Genomic DNA, 27986 nt, shown 5'->3' on the forward strand with positions numbered 1-27986 from the left:
CCTTAGCACTTAGCATCGGCAAACAGGCCAGATAGATAGATAGATAGATCACTTATCTTGTTTACTGTCCAGCCCCTCCAGCTCTGTGAGGGCAAGGATTTTCATTTGTTTTGTTCTGTGCCATATCCCAGTACCTGAAACAGCACCTGGCATACAGTAGATGCTCAACAAATGTTTGTTAAATGAATAAAGGACGGACTGAGAGGAAACATAGCATGGAGGGCGAATGTTTGGCCTCTGGAGTAAAAAGGCCTGAGTTCAAATCCTGCCTTTGCCACTTGCAGGCTGTATGGCCTTAGGCAAGGCCCTGCACCAGCCTTTCTGTGAGTCCCAGTTCCCCCAAATGACACATGGGATGATACGGATTGCCTCCAGTGACTGTTGAGAGCATTAAGTCTGATTTCACATGCAAACCAGGAAACTCACTGCCTGTCCTCTTTCAAAACCTCTGAGCTTGTAGACGTCAGTATTGTTACTACTGAAGGTTCAGGAACTGACATAGCATTATTTGTAACAGGGCAAATTAGCATCTGGTCCCTTTATGTGACAACTCACAGTTTCTTCCCAAATTGGAAGTGCTTATCCTACCGCGTCTCAGGACCCTCCTTTCCTGAACCCACATCTCCCCACATCACGGGGCAGGGGTTCCTCTGCAAGCACCCCGTTCAACACAAACCTCATCCTGCTTGCACCTCTGAGAGCATCTCTCCTAAATCAGAATGCCCACCCTCGGTCCCTTTCTCCATCCCCCCAGTGGAGGTGGAAAGGTTGCACGGGAAACAGAGGGAAGGATAGAAGGTGGAGGGAGAGAGTATGAATATATGTGTGAGCCGGGGTGGGGGGGGGTGGAGGGAGAGCAGGCCTCACCGTCCCCACCTGCCAGCTTCCTGTCTTTGACTACTGATAAATAGGGGATACTAGTGGCCAGATTTTCCACTCCCCCCCCATCCCGGCACCCACTGTCACTCAATTAAAAAAAGATAGAGGGCAAGGGCCTGGGGGAGGGGCTGAGGGCTCCGGTTATAAAGCCTGTGTGGCCCGGAGGTGAGAACACTAAGCCTGGCCAGCCCAGTCCTCTTCCCATCGTCCCCAGGCAGATTTAGCTGCTGACAGCTGCTTGGGACTCTGCTGCCAGGCCCTGGCCCTGGGAACTCACTGCCTCTCCCCTTTCTCAGTGACCGCGGAGCCATCACCCCTCCATGGCCCAGAAAGAAGACGCCACTGCCGCCACTGCGGCCGCTGAGCCAGCTGCTTCCCAGAATGGTGAGGATCTGGAAAACCTGGATGACCCTGAGAAGCTGAAGGAGCTGATTGAACTGCCTCCCTTTGAGATTGTCACAGGGTGAGACCTGGGTGTGGGCCAGGGGCCTCCTCCCTAGAGGAGTGTGGGCAGGGGGCAGGCTGGGGGAATTCAGGGCAGTAATAGTAGGGGTCAGGGTCACAGTCCTGCCGCCACGAGACTCCCGTGCATGGTAGGGGCTGCAGTGGGTACAGCTGCAAATCTCTCTTGGCCTCTCAGGGGACACCTACCACCCCCTCTAACCAGGGGGAAGTAGTAGCAGCTCCTGGGAGGCAAGGCCCCAGAGAATGAAACCACTGCTCAGGCCTCCTGGTAGCGGCTGTCACCTGTCTCTCTGGGTACAGGCTGTCTAGTCCCAGGGAGTTGGGTAAGGACATGCGATGACACAGACACATTTAAATGTGGCCCCAAAGTACCTCCTCCCTTGACTTGTCTCTCTGCTCCTGAGTGGGCCTACCCTCTCTCTGTATGGCTCTCACTCCTTCTCTAGAGCTTCTCTCTGGAGTGGAAGACCCTAAGACAGGGAAAACAGATCCACCCTTTCCCAAGGCTGAGTGAGAAGCACTTTTTTTCTTATTGAATCAAGTCTGCCCAGGGGTTCTCCACACCCACCCCCAGGGCAACAGTAGTTACAGAGCAGGTAACAGTCCAGGGCCAGGAGCTTCTGGGCAGAAGAGGTATTCCGCCCTTGGCCAAGACCCAAGGAAGAACAAGGACCCTGAGAAAAGGGTCTCCAGGCCCCAAAGAGAGGCCTACACAGAGGGTCCCTCTGTCTTGTCCATATTATGCCATCTCCAGGAATAAAACCAAGTTGTCCTTCTTCCTCTTCCCTCTCTGTTCCTTTTGCAAAAGACCTGGGCAAATTTTGTCAGCCAAGAATAAGAAGGGGATACGGAGGGCCACATTGCCTCCCTTAGCCCCAAGGCTTCCTTGATGGGAGCCTCCAGCAATGCCCACGGGCAGAGTAAGGTCCACACTAGGAGAAATTTCAGGAAGAATGGAGGCATGATGTCCTCAGAGGGCAGAGAAGCCCTGGGTGGCCCTCTGGACTTGCCGTTTTAAGCTTGGCAAGTGATTTTCCAGCCCTGGCCTGTTTTGTCATTTGTAACATGAGGAAGTTACACTAAGTTGATCCCTAAGGTCCCTTCCAGCTCAGACATTTTCTGATTTCTAAAAACACCTGAGGGAAAAATGCACCCTAGTTCCTGAGGGAAGGATTCAGGCAAGAGCCTGGAATGTGCGTTCTCCCATGCCCAACCAATGAATGTCACCCTTATCCTGGAATTAAAGAAGCAGCAGAGCACATATTAATATGGACCTAGGGAGAGCCGAGGGCTGCCAGGCCAGGAGAGTCTGCAATTCCAGTGCCTCTCTGTGGAAGGAGATCCTTTTCTTCACCCCTAAGCCTGCTGGTCCATGCTGCCCTTGGTCACACCCAGACACGCGCACACCCACTCTGCATGGTGCTGTGATCTCCCAGCACAGGGGCAGGATAGGTCCAGAACAGAATTAGACTATGTTCAGTTGAACTTGCTTTGGGGTCCTAAGGGTCAAATCCTCTGACGCAACTTACATTCATCCAGGGCTTTATAATCACCACATAGGTGCACATGCGTGAGCCCTTCAACCCTCAGCACAATGCCAGGAGAGGGGTTTACATTATTGCCACTCTACAGATGGGGAAACTGAGTCAGGCAGAGGCGTGATTTGTTCAAGACCACAGAACCAGTAAGTAGCAGGGGTCTTCTTCTGACTCCAGCCAAGTGTTCTTTCCACGGGTCTCTTATCCATTCCGGGTTCCCGATTTCCCAAACAGGGTTTTACCTATCTCCATCGGTGAGGTAGTGGAACTCACAGGCTTTTCTGACCCAAGGCTCAGAAAAAGAGGAGAGGCAGGGCAGTTTTCTGGGTGCTCTGAGTAGTTCAGGAGGGAGTGTTTCCTGGCCACAAGTAACAGCTGTGGAGATCTGTCTCTTGGGCCCCTCTGGGTAAACAGTTGGCTTAAAATAGCCCAGAGGTGCGGCTGTGTCTGTGCAGTGACAGGATGAGGGAACAGCTTTCCCTTCCTTTCCTCTCCAGATGCCCTGGCATCAAGGGGTCGGCAAAGCAGCTCCCCTCCTAGCCTAGATGCCCAGAGGGGATGGGTCTGTCTCTACCGCTCCTTAGTTTTGGGCAGCAAATACTAGCAGAAGAGTGGGCAGCTTTCCGGGAAATAGTCTGAGGTGAGGAGGGCGTACCAGGTAGGAATAAAGAGAGATGCCCCACTTGTCGTGATTCTGGCTTGACTAGGGCACTCCGGATAGAAAGCAGACCTAAGAACCTTAACAAAATCACATGGTAGACAGTGCTAGAAAAGGTCTAAAACTGCAGTGGTGTGCCGAAGCCAGCTCATGACTGAGAGTCAGTTGTGCGCATCTCTTCCCAGCGCTGCGTTCGGTGGCATAGTAGGAGTGTTTACAGAGATCAGCAAACTTTAGAAATCAGGACTTTCCATCCTTCCTTCCTTCCTTCCTTCCTTCCTTCCTTCCTTCCTTCCTTCCTTCCTTCCTTCCTTCCCTCCTTCCTTCCTCCCTCCCTTCTTCCTTCCTTCCTTCCTTCCTTCCTTCCTTCCTTCCTTCCTTCCTTCCTCCCTCCCTCCCTCCCTCCCTCCCTCCCTTCCTGTCACAGGGCTGGGTGTTAAACCAGCACACCAAGGAAAGAGAGAACCCTCTAAACAGTAGAGGAAAAGTAGAGAGGGCTCAGGTTTGGTTGTGCTTAAGACTGAGCTCTGAGGGGTAAGATCTGAGGTCCAGAGAAGACACCACCCAACAGCACTAGGTTTAATTTCTTGAGTGCTGACCATTGCCCAAACTCTGAGAGGTTGGATTACTCAACCTATCTTCCAGATGAGGAAACCAAGTCTCAGAGGGATGAGTAATTTGCCCAAAGCTAATGGATGCAGTAGGGCGTAAACCCCAGGACTGTCTGACTCCAAATCACCACACTGCATCTAAAAAAAAAAAAAGCCATAAATGGGAGGCTTTTTATATTCAACAAATATTTACCAACTAGGAATCATTTATTTGCTGCCCATTTTCCCCACTAGTATTTAACTTCCATGAGGACAGGGACTTTGCCTTTTAACTGCTTTATCCCTAGCACCAAGAAGAGTGCATAGCTCCTAATAGATACTTGTTGAAGAAATAAATGAACTAATGAATGAACACCTATTGTATGGTAGGCTCTCTGCCAGGCATTAGGATAAGGAACTAATTGTGGGGAGGGCTTCTGGGAGGAGAGCCCTTCAGGATATAGGAAGAGCCCGCAGTGCGCAGCACAGAAGGGAATTCCACAGGTCCCTGCCTGCCTCTCAACTCGGCGTGCTTTAGGGAAGCTCTGGGACACCGGAATTAGTTGTCTTCTCATCTTTCCGTCCCAGTGATGAGCAAATATGGCTCTACCTAGCAGGACCCCTGGCTGTGCGTTTGTGTTTGTTTGTCTCTAGCTGTGTTGTGTGTGATTTTGCATCACGCGGAACCTGCTAGCAAAGAGATTGGTGTGGAAGACAGATAAATGGCACAGGCTGTGACTGTCCCTTTGACTGCTTCTTTGGCTACCAGTAGTTCACTCTGTTCACGTGGGGAACACGGAGAGGATGTGCAGGGTTCCAAGGAGAAGAGACAGCAAGGACTGGGGGCCTTTGACTCGGCTGTTAACTGCCGCAAGCCTCTCACACCTCACCCTGGGCTCCAGAGCCTGCTGGGGAGGCTTGTTCTGCAAAGAATAGAAGACAGCCACTGACTCTGGCACCCTGGCCTCCACTGAGGCTGAGGGAAGGTCAGAGCTCCCGGTGTGAAGACAGTGCCTCCCAGGGGAAAGGCAGGGCTCAGGGCTTGTCCAGGGCAGAATCCCATCCAGAATGGCAAGCCAGGAGCCAGCAGCCTGGGAAAGCCCATCTGGGTTCTAGGAAGTCAGACTGTTAGAACTCTGCTTCTTTCCTCCTTCTGCCTGGGCCCACTCCTCGGTGTCCTCTCGGCAAGGGGTCTGGAAAAGGGAGAAGGAGACCAAAACCAGCACTTCGGCCTCTTCTGAGCAGCTCATGAGAGATCTGGCGAGGAAAGCTGAAACAAGTCAACGCTCCATGACCTGCGCATATACGCATATATTTTTCCACTCCATGATCATTTTGGAGCAAATGTTTCATCTCAGACCAGCCTCTACTGCCTTCCAGGTTGCTCTCTTTCACTGTACAGATTTATGCTTAGGGAGCGCAAATATTTTTTCAATGTGAGAAAAATATATATATTGCATTTATTCACATCCCTTCTCCCTCCATCAAGTCAACCATGTTCCAAATGGTCTTTCCTAGAGATTAGGATTCTTGGTTTCCTGCCTAGAGAATTGCAAGGCCCAGGAGCCTGGGTCTCAGCAGATGAAGTGTGAGTAACCTGTCTGCAGAAAGTATGAGGAAGTGGTGCTTGAAGAAGTGGGGGGCGGGGGAGGTATAGCCCTGTTGGGTTTTGTGCATGAAGGTGTGACTGAGCCCAGGTGAAGAAATCTGCTACCTGCATGTTTCTCCCGACCACCACTCCAACACATGGGCACAGTCCCATTTCAGCAGGAAAACACCTGCTGGGGGCAAGAGTAAGGGCTGTAAGTCACTACGGTAATGAGGCATCACGCTACTAGAAAAAAAAAGATGTTTGTGATTATCTAAGAAATTAGTGTCACTGCTTCCTTTCTTCCCCTAGCAGACATAACACTGTTGACTTATTTTATGATTCTATAAAATCACCTGAAATGACCATATTGTCTAGCTGCTTGGAGAGATTTCAGACCCTTTCCACCTCTGTTCTCCTGGTTCCTCTCCGGGGCCTGGCTGTTTCAGCCTGTGGGAGGCCCAAAGAATTTCATTTGACCTTTATGCTCCTTCTGGAAAACCAAGAAGCCCACTGAGAAGCCAAGCAAGCCCAGATTTTGAGAAAGCCCAAAGGAAAGACTGGGAGCCAAGACTCTCCCTGACTTTCCTTTGCCCCTTGAAAATATTTCCCTTCCTTAGGCACCTAGTCCAGAAGGCCCTGCTGAGGCCCAGAGTAGACTACGGGGCTGCCGGCCAGAGGGGTGGGAAACTGGTATTTATAGGGAGGTGAACTTTCTTCCTCCCCCTTGGGTTTCAGGTTTCTGTGGGTCCCCTCCTCTTGCAAAGGGAAGAGGAGGAGGGGAAAACATCAGAGCTTAAGAGAGGCAGGGACAAGCAGGAGCCTCAGACCAGCCACCCAATTTGCAATGGTATGCTGGGCCAAATTCATGCTCTTGGCTGGGCTATATTTGGCAAAGCTGGAGCAATGGTTTTGGGGGCTCCAGAATGAAACCCGAGGGGCCACACAGGCAGCTTTGGGGAAGCCCCCAGTCAACCACACAGTCATGAATACTTCCAAGGGTTTCGCCTGAGAATCCATCATGCAGGTGGAAGAGCATAAAGTGTGTGCACAAGAAAGGTAAGCTTTGTGCTTTTCGGGAGGAAAAAAAAAAAGCCATTCCAGGAAGTGAAGGACCATTTAGCAACTGGTAAAATCCAGGAGTGGTCTTGTAGGGTGACTTTAATTGGGGAGAGCTCAGTATCAGTGAACTCCCAACAGGGACTGAAACAGGAGAGGGGAATCATCAGGCCACCCATTCTTCTGAAATGTTAAGTAAATAATAAACACGTCCAACTAGGGACAGAGGGGTTTAGAGAGCTAAGTATAGAACCTGAAGGAATCCTGGGGCCAGATCCTCAAACACATCCATCCCCACAGTGGAAACTTAACTTGACAGCAAGAGATATGGAAACTTGGGTGGAGACAGTTTTGTGATGGGGGCGGGGAGTACTGCAGAGAAACAGCTAATGTTTACTCAGCTCTTTGGCCACTGTGGCTTATCCCTAAGAAGCCAAGGTCCTGGGACACCCGGGATTTCCCTGTAGCCCTGGGAGTTAGAAAGGGAAGGCATGTAGAGAAGTAACAGTGGAGTCAATGGTTGCCACAGGGTATCCTCTGGGGCAACTGCAGAGATTACCTTTATTAAAATTATTTATTTACTTATTTACTTATTTATTTTTAGAGGGAGCACATGAGCAGGGACGGGGGTGGGGAAGGGAGAGGAGCTGAGGGAGAGGGAGAGAGAGAATCTCAAGCAGGCTCCCCCCTGAGCATGAAGCCCATCAGGACCACCCAGAGAACTCTACAAATGTCAATGCCTGGGCCCCACACCAACCCAATGAAATCAGAACGTCTGGAGGGGAGCCCAACGTGGGGTTCGATCCCACAACCCCAAGATCACGACCTGAACCAAAACCAAGAGTTGGACGCTTAACCGACTAAACCACCCAAGCATGCCCCCAGATAATATATTTTGTTCAAAAAGAAAGCATTCAGCCTCCCCAAGCCGGTACTCAATCCCCTTCTCTCCTGTGACGTTTTCAATCTCTCCTGTGAAAGCCTCCTTGTTCTCCTGGGCCTCCACACCTGCAAAAGACTTCCCTATTTTAGAAAGAGATGCAGACACACATAGAGATACAATCAACTCGGATGCCCTCTTTAGCCTCTTTCCTTTGCTCCCTCCTCCTTCTTACTACTGAACTTTCTCCCAAACCCGGCCTTTTTCTGCTGGTTTCATTTCCTAATCATCCATCCCACCCTCGAGCTACTGAACATCGTCATCCCCAAGTCTGGTGTCCTAGGACACCAAATGGGCTTGCTTAAGTTCAGGCTTTTCCCCAGCCTCGCTCTATCTGCCTAAAGACACCATGTCATCTCCCATGGACGTCACTTTCATTACGTCTTTCTTTATTCAAGAGCCTGTAACAATTCTCTGTTGCCTCCTGAATAAAGGCTAAACGTTCGAGAACCTTTGTCCCACGCACTCCACGCTCCCTACACGTTTTAAATTAGCAGTTTTCGAATGCTCTTAGCTAGAGTCGAGCTGCTCGATTAGAACCATCTGGAGGGCAGAGGCCAAGTGTTTTATGATTTTGAAACGACTCAATACTACTACCCAAGCTCTATCGTATCAAGGTTCTCTCGGGTGATCTGACCTCAAAGATAAAAACATTCTTGGATGCTTATCGTATGACAACTCTCTCACCTGCGGGAAAAGCCGGACTTGAGAAACAGCCACTGGGAGAGGGTGGCACTGAGTGGTGCGCCGCGCCATGCCTGAGATACGCCGGCCATGAGTGGCAGGGAAGAGAAGTGGAAGCGGGAAATGCTCTGCAAAATCTTCGTCTTGCTCTATCAGGAGAAATTTTATAGGCTTGCTACTTTGTAATATGACTATTGGAACACTGCTTTTCCAAACTGGCCATCTATTAGAATCATCTGGAGAGTTGTTGTTGTTGTTGTTTTTTAATGCTAGTGCCTGGGCCCCCTCCAGACGTTCTGATTTCATTGGGTTGGTGTGGGGCGCAGGCATTGACATGTGTAGAGTCCTCTGGGTGGTTCTGCCGCGTGGCCAGGTGGAGGAGTGACTGATTTAGAAATGCAGGAGTGTGTTGTGTGTGAGAGGGGTGGTGGAGTGTTTGGAGACCCTCCCTGTTGGGGTGACCGGCACGCCTACCTACAAATGCTCTCCTCTCCTCCAGATATACCCTCCTTTTTTTTGCCCCCGATGTTAGCCTAGGCAAGCCCCGCTTTGATAGCAAGGGCCAACGTGTCCCCGAGGCACGGAGTTCCGAGAGCCACCTGCTCCAGGCTGGTCCGAGGAGCAGGAAGAGCTCATCCCTCTCTCTTCTCCCCTGTCCCTCCGCCCCCTCGACCCCCAGGGAGCGGCTGCCCGTCAACTTCTTTAAGTTTCAGTTCCGGAACGTGGAGTACAGCTCCGGGCGCAACAAGACCTTCCTGTGCTACGTGGTCGAAGCGCAGGGCAAGGGCGGCCAGGTGCAGGCCACGCGCGGGTACCTGGAGGACGAGCACGCCGCCGCCCACGCCGAGGAGGCCTTCTTCAACACCGTCCTGCCCGCCTGCGACCCGGCCCTGCGCTACACCGTCACGTGGTACGTGTCGTCCAGCCCCTGCGCCGCCTGCGCCGACCGCATCGCGCGGACCCTCGGCCAGACCAAGAACCTGCGGCTGCTCATCCTGGCGGGGCGCCTGCTCCAGTGGGAGGAGCCCGACGTGCGCGCCGCGCTGCGCAGGCTGGCGGAGGCCGGCTGCCGCCTGCGCGTCATGAAGCCCCAGGACTTCGAGTACGTCTGGCAGCATTTCGTGGAGCAGGAGGAGGGCGAGGCCAAGGCCTTTGAGCCCTGGGAGGACGTTCAGGAGAACTTCCTGTACTACGAGGAGAAGTTGGCCGACATCCTCAAGTAGGCCTCCGGGCCAGCCTCACGTGAGTCCGGCGCCGGCGCGCTGTGCCCCGCTCCCCTCGGGTCGAAGGCTGCAGGGCAGCGGGACCGAGTGGTCCGCCTGGCTTGCGCATTGCTCCGCTTTGGGCCGGCTGTGAAAACATTTTAGGAGGTCCCGTTTCGTTTTCTCTTTCCTCTCAGTTCCTCTCCCTAAACCCTTTCCGCTTCTACCCTTTGGTGTCAAACGAACTCGGAATACTCAAGGTTGATAGGAATCCGAAAGCTTTGGTGACACACAGTGACTTGCCGAGGTCAGATCTGGATGGTGCCAGGGACCTGTTACTCGATAGCGGAGACGGGACCTCACTCCCCTAAGCATGCCCCCGCGGCCGCGAGTCCAGACTTACTAACTCTGGACACCTGCTGGATGCCCTCCTCCCACCCCCCATTTGCAATCTTACCCTTCCAGCGTCCTGTAAGGGAGGTTCTTCATTCCTTCAGGGACAATTGTTTTTCATTTCTGGTACTTTTGAAAGTCCCCAAGCAGATTTGTATTCAACTTATTGATTGATTGATCGATTGATTGCCAGAGACGCTTTCATGTTTTCAAACAAATGGTTCTGCTTTGAATGAGACCAATAATTTGTGTGAATGTATAATGCAAGAACATTTTTCTTACTTTGAGAAGACCTCAGCAGAACTGATAGAAAAATGCTGAATTCAGGAATGGGGATATCACAGCAACAAGTTCTTTTATGCAGGAATGTTGAAAGGGTTAAAAAGATGTTTGTAAATTAGATAGCAGCTCCGAAGTGGCCACCTACAATATCAAGATGTGATCAGAGAACTAGAAGAAAAGATTAGCTATTTAAGCAAACAATTAGGACACAATTAAGGCCAATTTGGCCTCTTGCTGAGGGTAAATTAGTCTCTCACAGAAAGAGGCCGATTCCCCTCAGGAAAGAGGCTAAAAGATCCTTCACTAACTTTTTTTGAGTTTGGTCTGATCTAGTTTGTTCCCGCAGAAATGCTACAACCAAGTCCCCGCACAAGGCCTGAGTTACTCATCAAAATCTTCCAGAAACGGAGAAAGGGTCTTTACCACCCTCTTCTTCAACTTCAATTCTGGAACAGTTCGCATATTAATAAAACATACAGCAGCATGCTTCCATGAAGCTATTCAATTTATTTCTGGTCCCTCTCACTCTTAATATTCTTAAGAGAAGAGGTGGCTTCATAGACACGTTTTGGGAACTATCAATGTTCTGGAGCCTGATGTTGGCAGGTGTCTGCTATTAGACACGCACACGGGGTGCCTGATAATTCTCCAGCTGAGCATTCGCCAGTTTGAGAAGATGCGATTTTCAGCCATTTCTTACAAAAAGCAGTACCTATTAATTGATTTCAGTGGGAAGATGGTCAGGTAATGCCACGTTGTACTACGCTCACATAAAATAAGACACCACTCTGAGTGGTGGTGAGGAGTGGTAAAAACAGAATTTTAAGGGTGACCTCTGAAAATACAAAATTAACTTTTAAATTCCTTGAAGATTTTACTAGTGTAGGTGTTATCACTGTAATTATAAACCCCACTCAGACCCTCCAGAATGATGACTGCTAGCTTAATCTTAACTATAGTATACTTTCTTTTTAAACACCTTTCAGAGCCATGGGCCACTTCCAGCTGCCTACCCATCAAGTCCTCAGAGATGTGTGTGTGTGTGTGTGTGTGTGTGTGTGTGTGTATTGTTGTTTTTCCAGTAAGTTGAATAGATAGCTAAATCTGCTATAAAAATTAAGCATTTCAAGGAGGATTAAAAGGAGCTTTTAATTTTAGATAATTGAGGGTTGCATCTTATGCTAATCTAAACGGAAGTAAAATAGATTAATCAGTTTGAGGGAAAAGTCCATTTCCAAGTCAAATTATTTTTAAATAAAATCTTATTGGACATGTTCCACACTATAAGCCTCCTTCTGTTAGTGTACATAACTGTATTATCTGGACCCATTAACGTGCTTCCCTGTACTCTTGAGTTATTCATGTTCCTGAAGGGAAAGGTTAAAATGTACCAAGTTAAAAAAAAAAAATTGGCATGAAATCAAGTTGTAATCTAAAAGCCCAAAGGACAACTCTGCTTAATTAAAATACTAAGAAATGGGCATTTGTTAAAGAAAATTTGCCTTATATTTCTTATTCCATCTTTTTTAAAATGACAGAATAGGATTTAACTATATATTTAACTCAAGAGTTAAAGTAGGTATCTTCTGGGTTTTCCCTGTGTGAACCACACCAAAACATGAACACAACACACCTAATGCTGAGTGAAGCAGAAATCACAGGAGACTATGGGGGAGAAATTCGGACTTGCTCAGAGGGCACATAGAAACCCTAGCTCAAAGGAAAACTCATCATTGTTTTGGGCCTGCAGAGCTCTCAGTAACATGCTTTCTGTTTTCTCACTAAGGTCTGCCTGCTGCCACCAGGAGACAGCAGTGACATGTATGGCCATCTGGGACATGCCTGACATCCCAAGACCACTTGAGCTGGACAACATTGGACACCAACCAATCCTAGTGCACAGGTCCTCCGAGGACTCTGAATATACTGCTCATGCTGTAAATCACTTAAGCCACGGCTCTCCCTAAGGCTGCTCTTGGAAACAGGAAAATGAGTTGCAAAGAAAGAAATGACAACCATATACAGGCATCTGTGGGGCAGGAGGGCCTAATTATTCCCCCAAATGGGTTGCTTAAGGCAAAGAACCTCAGACCCAAGGTCTGGGCAGATCTTTGAAGTATGTCCAGAAATGCATTTTATGTGAAGTTGGATTTTTTTTAAGAAAGAAAAACAGCAACATTAATAAAAGAAGTGGTGTGATTTTTGTGAGGTTTTTTAAGGAACTTAGACATTTAGAAATTACTACGAACAGTGAACAGTCCTAGGAATAGGGATGTTCCCAGGCGGTGAGCCAAGCCATGACATTAGAAAGTGGAAGGGAGGCTTAACCCAGGACCTGTCTAGGCAACACAGGATACCAACTCTCCCAGGCCAACTTCCCACCCCGGTCTTGACCTTTATCAAATATTTTTTGAGATTACTTGTAAATGAGTATCTCTTCCCTTCTCTGAAGACCAGGAATATGTCAAAGGGTGAAACGAAGGGCAAGGGAAATGTTTATAAGATATCCATGTTCCCATTGCTACTTAATAAGCAATTAGCCACTTGATTAAGGAGAGGATAAGTAGGATTTCAATGTTGAGACACACACCCTGAAAGATTAGTTGATATGCAGTACTTGATGGTGACAGCAGGATGGTGTCAAGTCTCGTCTCTTCCAAGGCTTGAGTTCTGTGTAGAAGCAGAACTTCATGTACAAATTTCTGGATGATTGCCAAACTCTAACTAGGTTTCCAGGAATAATGTGCTCATTCTATCAGGCCATGCCTCTTCTTCCCAAGCTTCAAGTGTGATAAGTCATCAGAATTTGACCCCAAGACTATCTGCAAATGACAAAGCACTTTATCACATCCCTGCTGAGTCCCAGAATTCCACTTACAGCCAGTCCTCCCCCAGACTAGCCTTTGTTCAAAGAATCTTCAAGGCTCATACTCCATGAAAAAAATTAACCCTAATCCCTTTAAATGGTAGAAGCCTACAAAATCAATGTTTTGAGCCAAGGGCAAAGATGTATTTGCGTAGTTAAGCAAAATACTTTGATTCTAAGTTTCCTCTTATCATCTCACTCTCATTTTCTGTATTGTGTATTCCTTCTTTTCCCCTTCAGTTTTACTGTATGTGGACAGAAGCAAAGCTTCAAAAGCCTCAATCTAAGTTCAACAATGAACTTGGCCCTGCACTACTCTTACCCCCACAACATGAACTTGTCTGTTCCAGAGATACAAAAGAAGTGAAATACTTTTTGAAACTGCTGCCTATCACGCTACAGCATGATAAGAACACAAGTCTAAAGTTCAAAGATTATATTTAACCAGTGTTTTCCTAGTGTTTCAACAAGACCCTTCTGAAACCCAGTTCTTTTTACACTTGGGAAAGCAGCAATTCCTACAACAGACCCAGAATTCACTCTAGCGAGAAAATCAACAGGTCTGGCTAGTTTAACTTTTTTTTTTTTTAAAGTAGGCTCCACGCCTAATGTGGGGCTTGAACTCACGATCCCAACCTTAAGAGTCGCATGCTCTCCCAACTGAGCCAGCCAGGCAACCCTGTTTCGACTCTTACTAACATAGTAATGGTAAAAGAGAATTCCACTAGTTTTCCCAATACCTTTGATACTGAATCCAGGAACCTATTCTCGCACTGTGAACACGAGAGGATAAAATGCTGCTCTTTTAGCTTAAGAAGAAAAAGGGACTAATACGTACTGTTTTCCATCCCAGCTGGCTGCATGATCACAATCTTCTGCAGCTTAATGACACAAAGAAACCTAGCCATTTCCCCCACCCCACCCCACCCCAAACTGCCACACTAGAATTTTTGAAGGAAGTGGGCCTTCTTCTTAAAAGATTCATTAAGGATTTTGTTGAAAACCACTGATTTGTTGAGTCATTACTCTGTCCTAAGCAATTTAGCAGACATCTCACAGACATTATTTCATTTGTTCCATGACTGCATTCAGACCCATTCAATCGCAGAAGTTATGTGGTGGACAGAAGAGAGGAAGAGTTCACTATAAGGAGATTCTAAACACCTGCCTCTCCAGTAATGCTGACCCACAGTTGTCTGTTCTTATTTCTTCTCACCCTGCTGCTCTTCCCACTGGACTTTTTGCCTGATTCTTCCCAATTTGTTACAGACGAATCCTCAATCACCCAGGTCCAGAACAACAGACGTGTGCACAGAACTTCATTAGACCCCAAGAAAAAGATATTTATTTTTCCTTTTCTGTCACCACAAATTTCTTGTTAACAACGTAAGACTCATTTTTGCAATTTACACAAAACCCATAATTCTCTCCTAGAATGAATATGACATAAGGATAATACCAAGCAAGCTCACAAATGACAAAAGATGCAAAACTAACTGAAATGTTCGTCCTTCCTGAAATTTCTCTTAAACAGCAGAGAGGCAGAATCAATGCTGCCACCTAGTGGCAAGCCGAACAAGTCAGGTAGTATCCTGGAGCAAAAAAAAAAAAGTCCAAGGCCCAACATCTGGTTTCCTTGCCTAATATGAGGCATTCTACTCCTTACCTTCCTGAAGGGGGAAAAAAAATCACAGCAACATTTCCCAGGCAATCCCTCCTCCAGAGTCCCAGTCCCATCGTGAGAATATAGCAACCCAAGTCTGGCTTGTGACACAGACTGCTTCATACGAAACTTTCTTCAGATCGTTTTCAGGTCAGTTTGTCCAGTGCTACAGTCCAGTAAGGATGACAGAGAAGAACGTGGATACATCCACAGTGCACATCTGTTCACAGTGTGTACACAGTAATTCTGATGTCTGTGGCTTCAAACACCTCTTCAATCATTGCAGATACATTTTCCCATTGCAGACGATCAAGACCACATCCAATCCTGAAAAAGACAAAACAGCTCCACAGGTTGTGAGGAAGGTACCTAGGAAAATCATTTCTTTCCTCATCCTTTAGGCTGCACCCACTCAAAGCATAAAGACAGATGATCTGGCCTCACACCTACTGTGGGAGTTTGGAAGTGAAATCCTGTTGTGAGTTACCTAAGGCTGCTCCTAGATGCTCCCAACGTCCAATAGCTGTCACTTTTCTTTCGCTAAGATGGCACTTCTCAGTTGTTTGGGGCTACCTTGAGAAAATGGGTGACTGTGGTGACATGGGAGACTCACTATCCTTCTATATCTACTGATAAAAACTAGCTGAGATTTTAAAAACACACTTATGATAATGAAATGCTAAGGAAGATAAAAAGAGGGACAAGGACAGGATCTCTGCAAAAAGGAAATCAAAATAGAAATGCCAAGCTGATTGCAGTTCAGGTCTTATCAATACTGTGGTGAGAAACCTGAGTCAGCCCACAAAACTCTCCTGACACCTTTCTTCTAAAATGTTACTTTATTGATCTTCAATATCCCTAGGGGGAAAAGGCTTAAAATTGCTAATTTCAAATAGTCTGATAATTAAGTCCCTAAAAAAATTGTGATGGAAACACACAACAGTTTCTGATACAGAAGACATGACTAACATTAAAGCCCAGGGTAAATGAGGGATTTTGTAGTCACATTCATAAGTAACTTGGGTCTTGGAACAAACCTGCCATGCATGGTCAGCACTGACTCAAAATCAGACTGACAGGAAGAGAAATGACCCCAAACCTATTTCCTAAAAAGAAAGTAAGGATGATATTGAACCCCCACGCCATTCCCTTAAGCTCCAATGGTGAGGGTCTAAGACATTACATAAGGGACATAACCTCTGGCTACTACCCATACTGACCATAAGCATGCGGTTTAAAAAGCAGCGATAATTTACAGCTTTCTTTGCACCAGATTAACAAGCTTGGGACACGTGAAGTGGCCCAGAAGAAAATCACAATTGCCCAGTCTTGGTTCTTAGGCTTTTATTGCTTCACAAACAGAGCCTCAGCATCAGGCAGAAGATGCCCAGAATTCCACAAAGGCGACTGATCAACAGGTCCTCCCTACGAAGAAGGCTGAACCAGATGTGTTTTAATTATCCCAATTCATTCAACCCAGGCTAAGAAATGGGTATAATGTGGCCTAAAGTCTGATCACTGGTTCACTGGTGATTTTTTAGAAGTTTTTAAATTTGTTCACTTTTAAACCTGTACTTTGCGTTAAGCTTTCAAGTCAAACAGCAAATCCCCCACTCAATTACAAGTCTTCATTCAGGGCCCTGGGTTTCCTTGCCTGGGCATGGAGAGGTCGGTGACTCCATTCTTCAGACAGTGGGACTTCATGGCCTCTAAACTCTTCTGTAAGTTTTCATAAGTTGGCTTATGTGAAGCCCTTTTCTTTGTAATCTGAGTACAAGGAATAAATTCAAACTTCCATTAGTCCAAAAGACAGCCAAAAAAGAGCCATCGCATTCTCCCAACATCCTGATAATTAAAATAAGTATATTTCTATAGAAGAGTTCAGAGCAAGATGACATATGTCATACTGTCTTTTCCAGTTATGGGAGGCCCCCAGGAAAATCTACTAAAAAGGGCCTGAGAAACCCAGAGACTGCCATGTGATAACCTTTCCTTTTCTCAAGAAGCCCAGATTAGCTAGCAGGCAGTGCCTATTGTCTATTGTTTTTCAGCAAGGTAGGTCAAAGTCTTTGTGCCACTTCCTAGAGATAAGAAATGTATCTGCAACAAGGAAGAACCCATACCACCTGAAAACTTCCTGTTACCTCTATTTAGAAAACACGCTTCTTTGCTTTTTGTTTCTCTATAAAGAACAAAGAGAAACTGGTAGCGTTCCAAACAAGACTGGAAGCCACATCGGCCTTAAGGAGAGCATCCAAAGGCCTTAGGACATGTCCCCACTCAGTGTGCTATCCAAATCAGGTGTGTAGTGGGTTGGTTGCTCTAAGTGACCCAGCACCACCACCAAGAAGCTGCACTGCTTCTGGGGCCTGAAGACCGTCTGGACAGTGAAAAAATCCCCATTGAGGCAAAAGGCAGGAAAGGAGCTAAGTAATACTAGGCACTGCATTCAATAGGGAAGAATGAGAAAAAAAACTCCTTTGGGCACTGTGTCTTTTGAGATACTACTGTTTCTATCTCACTGTAATTAGGAAAGAATTAAAGTATGTGGGACATCCCTAGCTTTTCCAAGTCTTAGAACAGAGGCTTTTGGTGGCTGTCACAGTACTCTTCACTGTGGAGCTGAGATGCAGCCTCATGTTCCTTTCTAACCCAGTGCTCCATAGAGCCACCACCACTTGATCTGAGATGAGATCAGAAGCTTTTTGTCATATTTGGTTGTCTAGAATCATGACTTACACAGTACAGCCCATGTGTTCACCAGTCCTTTGACCTAGTGAGAATTGACATGAGAATTTACCCCCATCTTACCAAGTAATATATATATCGCCCATCTCTCTTCAGAACAGCCACTTCTCCAGATTTCTTTTCTAAGAAAAAGTTATTTAATAGTAGAAAGGTAAAAACAAAACAAAATCAAAGCACCGATTTGCATTCTTTGATTTGAAAAAAAAATGTTTACAGATCTGAGTTCACTTCAGAGCTAAAAATAATTTTCAATTCTGAAGAAACACTGTAACACTTTGCTCCTTATCAGCCTTCCTTAACTTCCAGCTTTCGTATTCATTTTTTGTTGTTTTCCTCTTACCCCATCTTTTGTCCTGACCATATTTTCAAAATACACCCATATTCACTTAAAAAACTTTGATTTCTTTTTTTTTTTTACATACAAAGAGTTATCGTGCTAAGCATTGTGGAGAACATAGATGTATAAAAGTTCCTGATTACTAGTCTTCAATGAAGAGATGGTGTCATGTTTACAAAGAACTACAATAAAAAACAGTAAGAAATTGTTTTAAAGGAATCACCAGGGGAGACTGACCCAATAAGCCCAGACTGCAATCTGAGCAACGGTTTCAGAAGCTCTATAGTTGGATCTAACACGTATCTCTGGTAGAAAGTGATGGGTAGGGTCTGTAGGGAAGAGGTTTCTAAACTCCTCTTTGAAGAGTAAGTACAATACGGGTAAACAGAGGATCTTGAATGCTGAGTTAATACCTGGGGAATCGAAGCTAAGCACTTTGGTTATTAAAGGTTTCAGAAAAGTGAAGTAATATCAAGAAAGTTTTAGGACAGAGGAAGAGATTAGAAACCTTTACAAGAATTCAAATTTGGTGTGATAAAGACCCAAACTAGAGGCTGCTTTTGTAGAGAAAAACCTTCATCTGAAGTTACAAGTACTCAGTGGTTAGGAACCCCACTCCCTGCATGTATATCCTTGTCTAATCATTAAAATATAACAGGAGGTCAAGATGCTCTAGACAAGGCAGACTAATTCAGCTGTTTTTCAAAACTCACGTTGATTTAACAGTTCCTGCACCCCTCCAAATTTCTTCTTGAAGAGGACAGCTATCCCAGCACCCATTCGACAATCCTCACTGATACAGTGGGCTAAAGAGTCTGTTTTGGGGCATGCAAAAAGGTCTCCTTTCACATAAGTGATCTAAAATGTGAAAAGGGAAAGAAAAGGTTTTATTTGATACAGAAAGACACTAAGCTGTTTCTTTCATTTCCCTTTACTGAGTCCCCACAACTGCCCCTCCTTGATTTAAAACCCGATTTGCAGAACTTAAGGAACCACAAATTAAAGTATGTGTAGAAGGAAAGTGATGGATGGTTTCTGCCTAGGACTCTATCAGCCTTTCTGAAGTAAATCAGCTGGAGAGGGGGAAAAAAAGACAATTCAATTATTGCTTTAATTAAAAAGTGTTTATGCTTTTGACCTCAATTATTCTGAATTTCAGTTCACCAATAAGTTAATAGTTGTTACGCACTCTGCTTCCTTCTGAATCTTCATTAGGGCTGCCGGCCATGATACTGAGTCGCTATTTCCAGAACTTAAGTGTTTCTTCAGCTATAAAAAGGGAAAAGGAAGTAAAAATGCTTAGGCGGCCTGAATATATTATATTCAAACTGCCCTAACCACCCACTTAGCTATTTCTTCCCCCACCATTTATCGCTGAACGTGAGCTCGTTCAGCCTCTATAAATTAATACAAACTCTTCCGGGGCTAGAATGAGGAAGACTGGCTAGGTCCAGAGGCGGCCGGCCCCCGCTCGCATTTCGCGCCTTCCTGGAGCGCCCCGCTCGGCCAGGGGAAGAAAAGGCGGTCCCTACGACGCGCCTCCTCCTTTCTCCGCGCCCGAGCAAGGCGGATTGAGGACAGCCTCCTCCTCTCGGCCTGGCCAAAAGTATTTCCCCAGTGGGTTTGGCCCACAAGAAAAAGGGAGGGACTTGGCCACAGTCCCCCTGAGCCGCAACCGGAGTGTCCGGACCAGGGGAGTGTACTGCCGAGCCGCAAGCGGGGGAGAGGGAAGGCGGCCTCTCAAGGAAGGCTCACCCCCAGCTGCTCTTGGGGGGACAGGGGAACGAGTCTAGAGAGGACTCCCATTCTGTCTCCTACCCTAGGGCGGGTCAGCAAAGGCGTACGGCCTGTCCTGGGGTCCCGTGGGAAGAAGCGGGAAGGCTCGCTGAAAGCTTCAACGTACCGGGGTTACCCTTCACCTGGAAAGGAGTCGGCCGTTGCGAGGTCCCGCCCCGCGGGGAAGGGCTCCGGATCCGGCCCTGGTAGGTGGGAAGCAGCGGACGAACCTAGACGCGGAGCCAATCCCGCCACAGCCCTTAATTGCACGCACCTAAAATGGCCGCCCACCACCCGGGAGCGGGGCGGAAACAAGCCCCTCTAGCTAGCCAGCCGAACTCCCACTCTTTGGTAATGGCCGCCGAACTTCCGGTGGTAAAATCCGTGGAACTGTCCCGCCGCCGTCCGGGCATGCGTAACGAGACAGCCCACCGCGAGTGGGGAAGAACGGCGCTTGCGCATTAGCCCCAGGGGTGTGTCTCCAGCGACCGCAGAAAAGGGGGTGGGCAGTTGGCAAAGGAGATAGTTAGCGCCTGCGTAGTACTATGGTTAGGGCGGTGTTTGAGTTCAAGGATCTGGCGCGTCTAGAAGGCGCCTGCGTATTCCCTCAGCCGGAGATGGTGTCAAATCAGAGAAGTGGGCGTGGCCTCAGGACACGCCTGCGCGATGCTCCTTCAACTGGGGGTGGGGCGAGCCCGAAGCTGGGGTTAGGGGGCGTGGTCTCAGGGGCGCCTGCGCGGAGGCGGTTGGAGGGAGGCCCGATTCCCCTTTGTTCGGGTTCGCCATTTTGCGAGGCAGCGGTAGTGGCGGCGGCAGCGGCGGCTGGAGCCTCTGATTGGGTTTCGGGGTCCGGTACTGGAGCCAATCAGCGCGGGCAGCGAACCGGGGGAGCGAGGCACGGTGAGTGTGAGGAGCCAATATCCAGCGGCCCAGAGCCGGCCCCAGCGCCCCGATTGGCGGGTCTCGCTGACCACTCAGGAGAGGCCCAGGCGCCCGTCGAGCCCCGGGAGTCTAGCTGAGCCTAGCCGAGCGGGACGGCCGGCGGCCCCGGCCCGGGGCCTATGCGTGCCCCGGGCCATTCCCGGCCGGGGCCTGCAGGGGGCCGCCCCGCGCGGGGATGGCGCCCTCGGGAGCGAGCACCTCGGGGTCCAGACTCTTGCAGGGTGCCTGTGCCAGTTGGGGATGCGTCCCCGTTCTCCCGATCCTTAGGCCCAGTTTGTCAGGCCCCAGGCTGGGGGTTGGTGGCCTGCCTGCCACGAATGCCCCTACAGTCAGGTCCACGCACGCCCGAGGCTTTGGCGGTCTTCTCCAGATTTTTCCGGCCTCAAACTGAAGCCCGCCCTTGCATTCTCTGTGCTCCAGCCCTCGGGACGGGAAATCTCCCGCCGAGCCCGCGATCCCCAGTCCTCCGAGAGCCGGGTCTGCCTGTCTGCAGCCCCCCTGGGTCGCGAGTGAGGCCTGGGGAAGGTATGCGCCGCGGCCACAGGGCCCCGAGCGCGGCGGGGAGAGGGAGGCGGCCCGCCCTCGCCTCGGCGCTTTGCGGGCCCGCCCCCGCCGTCTCCCGGGTCGGGGGAGGGGGTCCGTTAGTGCGCCCACTCCCCTGCCCCGCCGCGCCCCTCCTCTCAGCACGCTCGGCCCGGGTCTCCGGCCCAGCGCCGTTACCACCCCCTTTTGGCTCGTCATTTCCTCTTCTCCCCGCCCAGCTCGCCCGGGCAGAACCGCACACCTCCGGCTTGGAGTCCAACCAAGCGGTCTCCCTTTCTTGTCCTGGCTGTGCAGCCGGCCAGTCCATTCGGTGCTTGGAACCTCACTCTTAGAAGATTGCCAGCCCTGCGCATTCCTTTTCGCGGAGGCTGCACAACTTGTTTTTCATATTATTAGTTTTCTCCATTGCTCATCTTGAGAACTCTCCCTTCTTTGGGAATGCAGAATTCTTTTTTTTTTTTCTTTCACTTTTCTGTGTCACTTTGCATGTGTCAGGTTTGACTCAGTTCAGTCCACAGCCATCTCTTGGTTTGTTTATTTTTTTTAGCATACTTTCTAATTCCATGTTAACGTTTTCTACTCACATATTTATAGAAACTTAACAGTGTTGTGGGGTTTCGATAGGGTGAGACGAAATCTTCATTGACAGCCATGTCTCTAGCAGTTAGTACGTACGAAGCATCAGTTTATATGCTGGGGAGAAAGTAGGTAGAGGTCAGTAAGAACCTTACCTGCCCGGTGGAGATTAACAAGTGAAAAACTAATTAATACTTAAAGGTTAGTGCTATAAGGAGGCCAAGTTCAGTTCTGTGAAGTACCGATGGGTGAGCTGCTAACATCCTCCGTGGAAGACTCGGTGTTGCCACACTTCTCATTGGCCTTTAAAGACAATAGGATTTCTTCGGACCAGAAAGAATGGAAGAGCATTCCTCACAGAGAAGAGTATGTGCACAGGCACCAAACTGTGCTGTGTTTGAGGGGAAGAGTGGGTTAAGACACTGGGCAGTACTGGTGAGAATTTAGGCTGGAATCCCCAGGTGGTAAAAGCATTTGTATATCTTGATAAGGAATTTTCGGAAATAGTTACTTTTTGGAGGTTCGCATGGAAGAAATCCAGGAGTGTACTTTTTTCCAGGGTCCGAAAAACAAGTTTCTGAATTATGGGCTTCTGCTCTATAGCAGCGGCTGACTTTGAGGAAAGAAAGGAAGATTTTTCTCTTAGGACTTTAAAAGTTTTTATTCATGTGAAGCATCTGCTACAGTCCTGGCAAGTACAGTAGGTCTTAACTATATGGTGCCCATTTTTATGGTCACATTAAAGGTCATAAAACTGATAGGTTTCAGAAAACTCTTCCTGGTCCAGTGCTCTCTCCACTACTAAAACTTCGGAGACAGTTTTTTTGTTTTCATTTTTTCGAATGTTTCTCACTGTTTAAATCATGTTGTTAAATTCATTTAATTATTACATTATCCATATTAATAGATGGGATAGCATGTCTAAGGTATTTTTTAGAACATTTGTATTTGTTTTCTGAATATTGGTTTAACCTTGGTATGTAAGAATGGATATATCTAGCCTCTTTAAAACCACCAGGCACTTTCACTAGACTTTTTTCTAAAAGGCAGTTACAAAATATAGTCTGGTTGCTGTTAGGCTAAACGTCTCTAGAGCCTCCACCTGTCTGCAGAAAAACTTCTTTTTCTGGAATTTTAAGAGATAGTGTTCTGGCCTCTAGCTTTCTCTTGACATGGGAATGTCAAGAAATTTCTCTGTCCTTGTTTTTACGCTGTCTCTTCATTTAGAGTACTCCACCTCCTCCCACATCATCCCATGTATAAATCCTTCTCACACTTTGGACCAAGTCAGGTGCCGCATTTTCCTAAAGCCTTCCTTGACTTACCTATCCCCAGGTAGAAGAAAGGTCTGTTCTCCCTATTACTGTTTTACCTTGTTTCTCTCTTAGGGTTCCAGTATAGGTTTTTACTTCTTTACCAAACTTGAAGACTCTTTGAAGTTAGGATCTTCGTCAGAGTTTTTTTTTTTATTTCTAAAACCTTTAGGATGGTGTCTGGCAAATGATACCTCATTAGTGGAGACAAGGAGCAAATTAAGAACTCCAATCTGGAAGTCTCTCAGTAGGGAAGCTGGACAGTCCTTTGTTCTCTCATCTTTTACCAAACACAGATCAGGACCCATTTGTTGAGTTGTGAAATCAATTTAGTGGGTAATGCTGCTAATTTTTTATAACACAATAGTACATAACAATGTGTATCTTATGTTACATAAGGATAAGCATTCATGAAAATTTTGTTTCAGTTACATTTTTTCTATGTTTTGTGTGCAGTGGTTTGTGGTCAAAAAAATTTGAAGGCACTGTTACAGTCTTTACCTGGTAGTGATTGTTAAATATAGTCATTTTGAAGGGCTTTTCACATGCTTATGGTTGCGTTTTTGGAAGTTTTAGCTTTCAAATGTGTGTAGGAACACATAGAATGGGTTCCTAGTAGTTAGCTATGTTTAGGGTTCTGCACCTTGAAGTGGGGAGGAAGAGGATTTTCATGCTAGCCAGAATATACACACACTCGCTCTTTGAGGAAGAGACTTCCAAAAACTGTGTTAGGATTGAGAGCTAGACTGCGTAAATCTGGTGACTTAATTTTGTTCAGATCTTGGACAGAAAAGCACTGGAAGAAAGACAATGTCACATTGTATTGCAGTTTGCTAACTGAAGCTCAAGGTGGTGGGAGCACGTGGCTTCAATGAAGCCACTTGGGTGCATATTCACCATTAGCAGTCTCAGTATCATGCTGCAACCTAAATCCCTCATTAGTGGGAGAGAGAGATGCTGTTAGATTGAGAACTACTTCCTTTTTTACCCTTCAAAGTACAGTAAATTGAAATGTTTTTAAATTGAAGCATTTTTATTACTAGCATAAACTAGTTAAGAGGAAAATCTGCATGACATTCTGTTTATTACTCATTCTTGTGTACTTCATAAAATAAGTTTCTGGAAATTAATGATCATGGGAAAAAAATCTCACACAGGAAGGGGAATGGGGGGGTGTTGAAAGAGGATATTCCTTCATGATCCCAGTTTTTTAAATCAACTTTATTGAGATACAGTTAAGACACAAAGGATAATCATTTCAACTGTTCATTTTGATGAACTCAGACAAGTTCATATACCTATGTGACCACCAGCACGATAAAAATACATAAAACATACTCATCACACCCAGAAAGTTCCAGATGCTCTATCCTAATCAACTTCCCACCCCTATACTGCCCTGCCTTTCCAGTCCCAGGGAACCACTGACCTGCTTTCTGTCTCTAGATTTCTATGGCTTTTTGAGGGTTTCATATAAATGGAATCACTTATGCTCTCTTGTTATGATGATCCTTAGTTCTATAATTTTAGTAGTTTATAAACATAAATACATTGTACTTTAGTTAGAGACAGGATAGTTTAGGGAAGACCATTTACTTCCCTGGCAGAGCCACTTAGTCTTGCTGAAAACCCGATTTTCTGTACTGTTCTCAGAGTCTCTCAGGAGCCCACTTAGTCGACCAGTTCCGAAGAGAAATGGTGTAAAAATCAAAAAGTCAGTTTGTCAGTATGCAATGAGAAATAACAAGTTCATTTGTGTTGCTGATCATATTTGCTTTCTGTTGGCATATCGGTATATAAATGCAAATTATAGTTAGATAGTTGCTTGGTGAGCATTCCATCAGAGCAAGGGTAGTGAGTTAGAGAACCATATGGCCACAGAACGGCATGGAGTGATGACACAGTCATCCTGTCACTTATTTATGGCTCTTACACTCTTACTGTGCATACCATTTCGGTTATGAGTAATAGGCTACACACATATTTTAGTATAAAAATTTTCAAACATACAGTGAAGTTGAAAATTTTACAAAAAACACCAGCATACCCATCACCTACTGTCTCCTGTTAACACTGTACCATACTTGACTTACCAGGCATCTCTATCCATTTATCCATCAATCCATCTTATTTTTTGATGCATTTCAGAGTGAATTTTAGGGCTAAATATACTTCTTCCTAAATACTAGCACATGCACTAGAATATATTTTTATTTCTTTCACACCATATTGAGACAGTTTACAAGTGATTAATCTGATCTACCACATGTGGATTTATGGAGAGTGGTGCATTTCTTTGCTGACATAACGTGCAGTTCATTTTAGCTCACATAACTTTATCATTCAAATTTTAGAATTTATGAAGACCTAGAGAAAAATTGAGCACAAAGATTTGTCTACATTTTGCTTATATGTACTTGTACCCTCCTCATACTTCAAGGTGAATTACCCTTTGGTAGTTATCATTTAAATTTTTTTTTTAAATTTTATTTATTTATTTGACAGAGAGAGAGAAAGCCAGTGAGAGAGGAAACACACGCAAGGGGGAGTGGGAGAGGAAGAAGCAGGCTCCCAGCAGAGGAGCCCGATGTGGGGCTCGATTTCAGGACCCTGGGATCACACCCTGAGCCAAAGGCAGATGCTTAACAACTGAGCCACTCAGGTGCCCCTCATTTTAAATTTTTGAATCAAGTTTATCTAAGGTTCTCAAATACCATTTCCAATTTATCTCATTGTGTCCTTATTTTAAGAGAGTCTTTAAGCGAGAAGGGTTTATTTGACTAAGGCTTGGATATTTGATAATATTTAGGGACTTACTCATTTTCTGTTTGAAATGATAATGCAGAGCCAATATTGTGATACGATGGTAAAGACAAAACGAGAGTCCTTCCTTTTTAGAGATAGATGCTAGAGTATTCACAGAATTTTGGAATAGTACGGTGTCTGGGATTTACTTCAAAATACTTCAGGGGTGGGTAGAAACTGGATGAGATGTGTGAAACAGGATTGACCATGGAATAAGAATTGGAGATGACTGGGGGGGTTCCTTAATAATGTTGTCACTACTCTCTTTTTTTTAAGATTTTATTTTTTAGAGATTGAGAGCCTGCATGCACACACATGAGCAAGGGGAGGGGCAGAGGGAGAGAATCTTTTTAAGATTTATTTAGGGAGAGAGAGAGAGAGCGAGCGTGTACTAACAGGGGTAGGGGCAGAAGGCGAGGGAGAGAGAGAATCTTCAGCAGATTTCATACTGTACACAGAGCCCAAAGGGGGGGACTTGATTTCACGACCCTAAGATCACGACCTGAGCCAAAACCAAGAGTCTGATACTTAACCAACTGAGCCATGTAGGCCACCCCATCACTACTCTTGCATGGGTTTGGAAATTGCCATAAAGCAAGTTAAAATTATATAATAAGGGGTAGGATATAATTAGGCATACTAGGTAGGCATTCACATGCAAGAGTGGGGGAAACTTAAGTTCTTTTTAGAGAAAATCATAGCCTTAATATGTCATATAAAATTTTTCTTCTATTTAATCTATAAACATCATTTTTGCCATTAATGACTTCTTATTCCTTGCCTTGGATTAAAATGCAAATTCCTAAACCTTCACTCCAGCTTTCTTAATACTACTTAATGGAGATTTTGATAAGCAAAATGGTTGACTTCAAGTCTGGGTAATTTCCTTACTAAATAATAAACCGTGAAGTTTTATACTGCAGACCATGTGTAGCAAATTAGAGTAATACGTTTGGTATTGTATTGGCAGGCAGCAAGTATGTGCTATAAAATAAAGAAACTGCTTATCTTCTAAAATACACGTGCAGACCCTAAAACTAGTGTTAAATAGGCCTTGTAACAACATGATATCGTAATTTCATGAGTATTTCTAAGTGGGAAGTGTTGCCCTGGTAGTGTTGAAAGGTAAGGCTGCCAGTAAGAAATGACTAAAAGCACTTTCAAGACACGTGAAATGGCATTACGGTATTTTTGGCATGCACGTGCCTTGTAATCCTAGTTACAGATGACGTCAGAAATGAATGTTTCCTGTTCCCTTAGCCTGTTTACTTGCAAATAAAGCACAGCAATAAGTTATCAACGTTAATCGTCTGGCGAGGCTTTTATTAACCATCTTACTCAGTTTCTTTCCCATCCTTTCTAATAGGCGTGCATTTTGCAGTCTTCTAGGATCTCCTGCGTGAAACTCAACTGCGGACAGGACTCTAAATTGGAGGGATCATGGAACAGTACACAGCAAACAGCAATAGTTCGACAGAGCAGATTGTTGTGCAGGCTGGACAGATTCAGCAGCAGGTATGGAAGTAAAACTGCTTTAAACAGCACAGCAATGGAGCCCATAATGGCACCACTCAAGTGGGGGATTATTTAGCGGTCCCAGATCTTATGAATAATAGGTCTGACGACTTGTGCCAGAGTGCTTGTTGAAGATTGGATCTGTTTCAGTTTCTCTCCTGTTCCATGTGTTCAGAGCTCTGTATTCAGTCCATGACCATGTGACCAAGAGAATTTTCTCTTCTCGGGAACCTGGTTTGATTCTGAACTGCCCGTTTTATTTTGCTAAAAGTCAAAACCTAGTCCATTCTCAGATGGAAATTTGGAGTTGTCGTTTTTTTCTGGATTCAGTTCTGTTGTTTTCTCTTCTCGATTAAGCTAGCTTTGTGATCTTCTAAGGCTGTGGCCACTGTGGATAAACCAAAATAGTCATCCAAGAAATCCACTGTTCTTTGATTTGATCTGTTATGGTGCTTATTCTGAAAAGCTGTAGTTCGGCATGAGGTTAATACTTAGCCACTCTTATGAATAAGCACATACTAGAAAGAAATCCTCTGTGGGTTTATTCCTTAATAAGCTAGATTGCTTTCTTAGATTTATACAGAGATTACATTTTCTAATGCTCTATACCTAGCTTTTTATTTT

General features: G+C 46.2%; 3 protein-coding genes across 34 annotated transcripts in view; 2 read left to right on the plus strand and 1 right to left on the minus strand.

Annotated features, from left to right (window-relative positions):
• Positions 1 to 1040: 1040 nt before the first annotated feature.
• APOBEC2 (apolipoprotein B mRNA editing enzyme catalytic subunit 2) lies at positions 1041 to 12477 on the plus strand. The gene is made up of 3 exons (XM_026507502.4): positions 1041 to 1342; positions 9081 to 9643; positions 12065 to 12477. The coding sequence occupies exons 1-2, from the start codon at positions 1200 to 1202 to the stop codon at positions 9622 to 9624; spliced, it is 687 nt and encodes a 228-aa protein (XP_026363287.1). The 5' UTR covers positions 1041 to 1199; the 3' UTR covers positions 9625 to 9643; positions 12065 to 12477.
• A 1985-nt stretch (positions 12478 to 14462) lies between these two features.
• On the minus strand, positions 14463 to 20272 carry OARD1 (O-acyl-ADP-ribose deacylase 1). 3 transcript variants are annotated; one of them, XM_026507500.4, is made up of 6 exons: positions 19812 to 20272; positions 19082 to 19161; positions 18606 to 18750; positions 17619 to 17677; positions 16462 to 16574; positions 14463 to 15134 (listed from the first exon to the last, which is right to left on the minus strand). In XM_026507500.4, the coding sequence occupies exons 2-6, from the start codon at positions 19118 to 19120 to the stop codon at positions 15032 to 15034; spliced, it is 459 nt and encodes a 152-aa protein (XP_026363285.1). In that variant the 5' UTR covers positions 19121 to 19161; positions 19812 to 20272; the 3' UTR covers positions 14463 to 15031. The 3 variants fall into 3 exon arrangements, with proteins under 3 accessions (XP_026363285.1, XP_026363283.1, XP_026363284.1); XM_026507498.4 differs by having other exon boundaries at positions 19796 to 20272; XM_026507499.4 differs by having other exon boundaries at positions 19711 to 20272.
• NFYA (nuclear transcription factor Y subunit alpha) overlaps positions 19445 to 27986 on the plus strand; it is a 31295-nt gene continuing 22753 nt past the window's right edge. For 8 of the 30 annotated variants that reach the window (XM_026507490.4, XM_048219627.2, XM_048219622.2 and 5 more), the window contains exons 1-2: positions 20445 to 20568; positions 27229 to 27362. In XM_026507490.4, coding sequence (XP_026363275.1) covers positions 27288 to 27362 — 75 coding nt within the window. In that variant the 5' untranslated portion in view covers positions 20445 to 20568; positions 27229 to 27287. Of the gene's footprint in view, positions 19875 to 20376; positions 20569 to 20713; positions 21136 to 25455; positions 25705 to 27213; positions 27363 to 27986 lie in introns of those variants that run through there. The other 22 variants (XM_026507489.4, XM_048219626.2, XM_048219621.2 and 19 more) reach the window with 16 other exon arrangements.

The sequence above is a fragment of the Ursus arctos genome, unplaced genomic scaffold, assembly GCF_023065955.2.
Source record: "Ursus arctos isolate Adak ecotype North America unplaced genomic scaffold, UrsArc2.0 scaffold_29, whole genome shotgun sequence".
Classification (NCBI taxonomy): Eukaryota; Metazoa; Chordata; class Mammalia; order Carnivora; family Ursidae; genus Ursus; species Ursus arctos.

Bases quoted from the DNA above. Each gene is read 5' to 3' on its own strand.
- APOBEC2 (XM_026507502.4), top strand. From the start codon at position 1,200: ATGGCCCAGAAAGAAGACGCCACTGCCGCCACTGCGGCCGCTGAGCCA. The intron at 1,343-9,080 runs GTGAGACCTGGG...CTCGACCCCCAG, and splicing joins CCCTTTGAGATTGTCACAGG to GGAGCGGCTGCCCGTCAACT.
- OARD1 (XM_026507500.4), bottom strand. From the start codon at position 19,120: ATGGCCGGCAGCCCTAATGAAGATTCAGAAGGAAGCAGA. The intron at 18,751-19,081 runs GTGCGTAACAAC...TTCACATTTTAG, and splicing joins AAGATTCAGAAGGAAGCAGA to ATCACTTATGTGAAAGGAGA. The intron at 16,575-17,618 runs GTAAGATGGGGG...CCTTGTACTCAG, and splicing joins GGCGATATATATATTACTTG to ATTACAAAGAAAAGGGCTTC.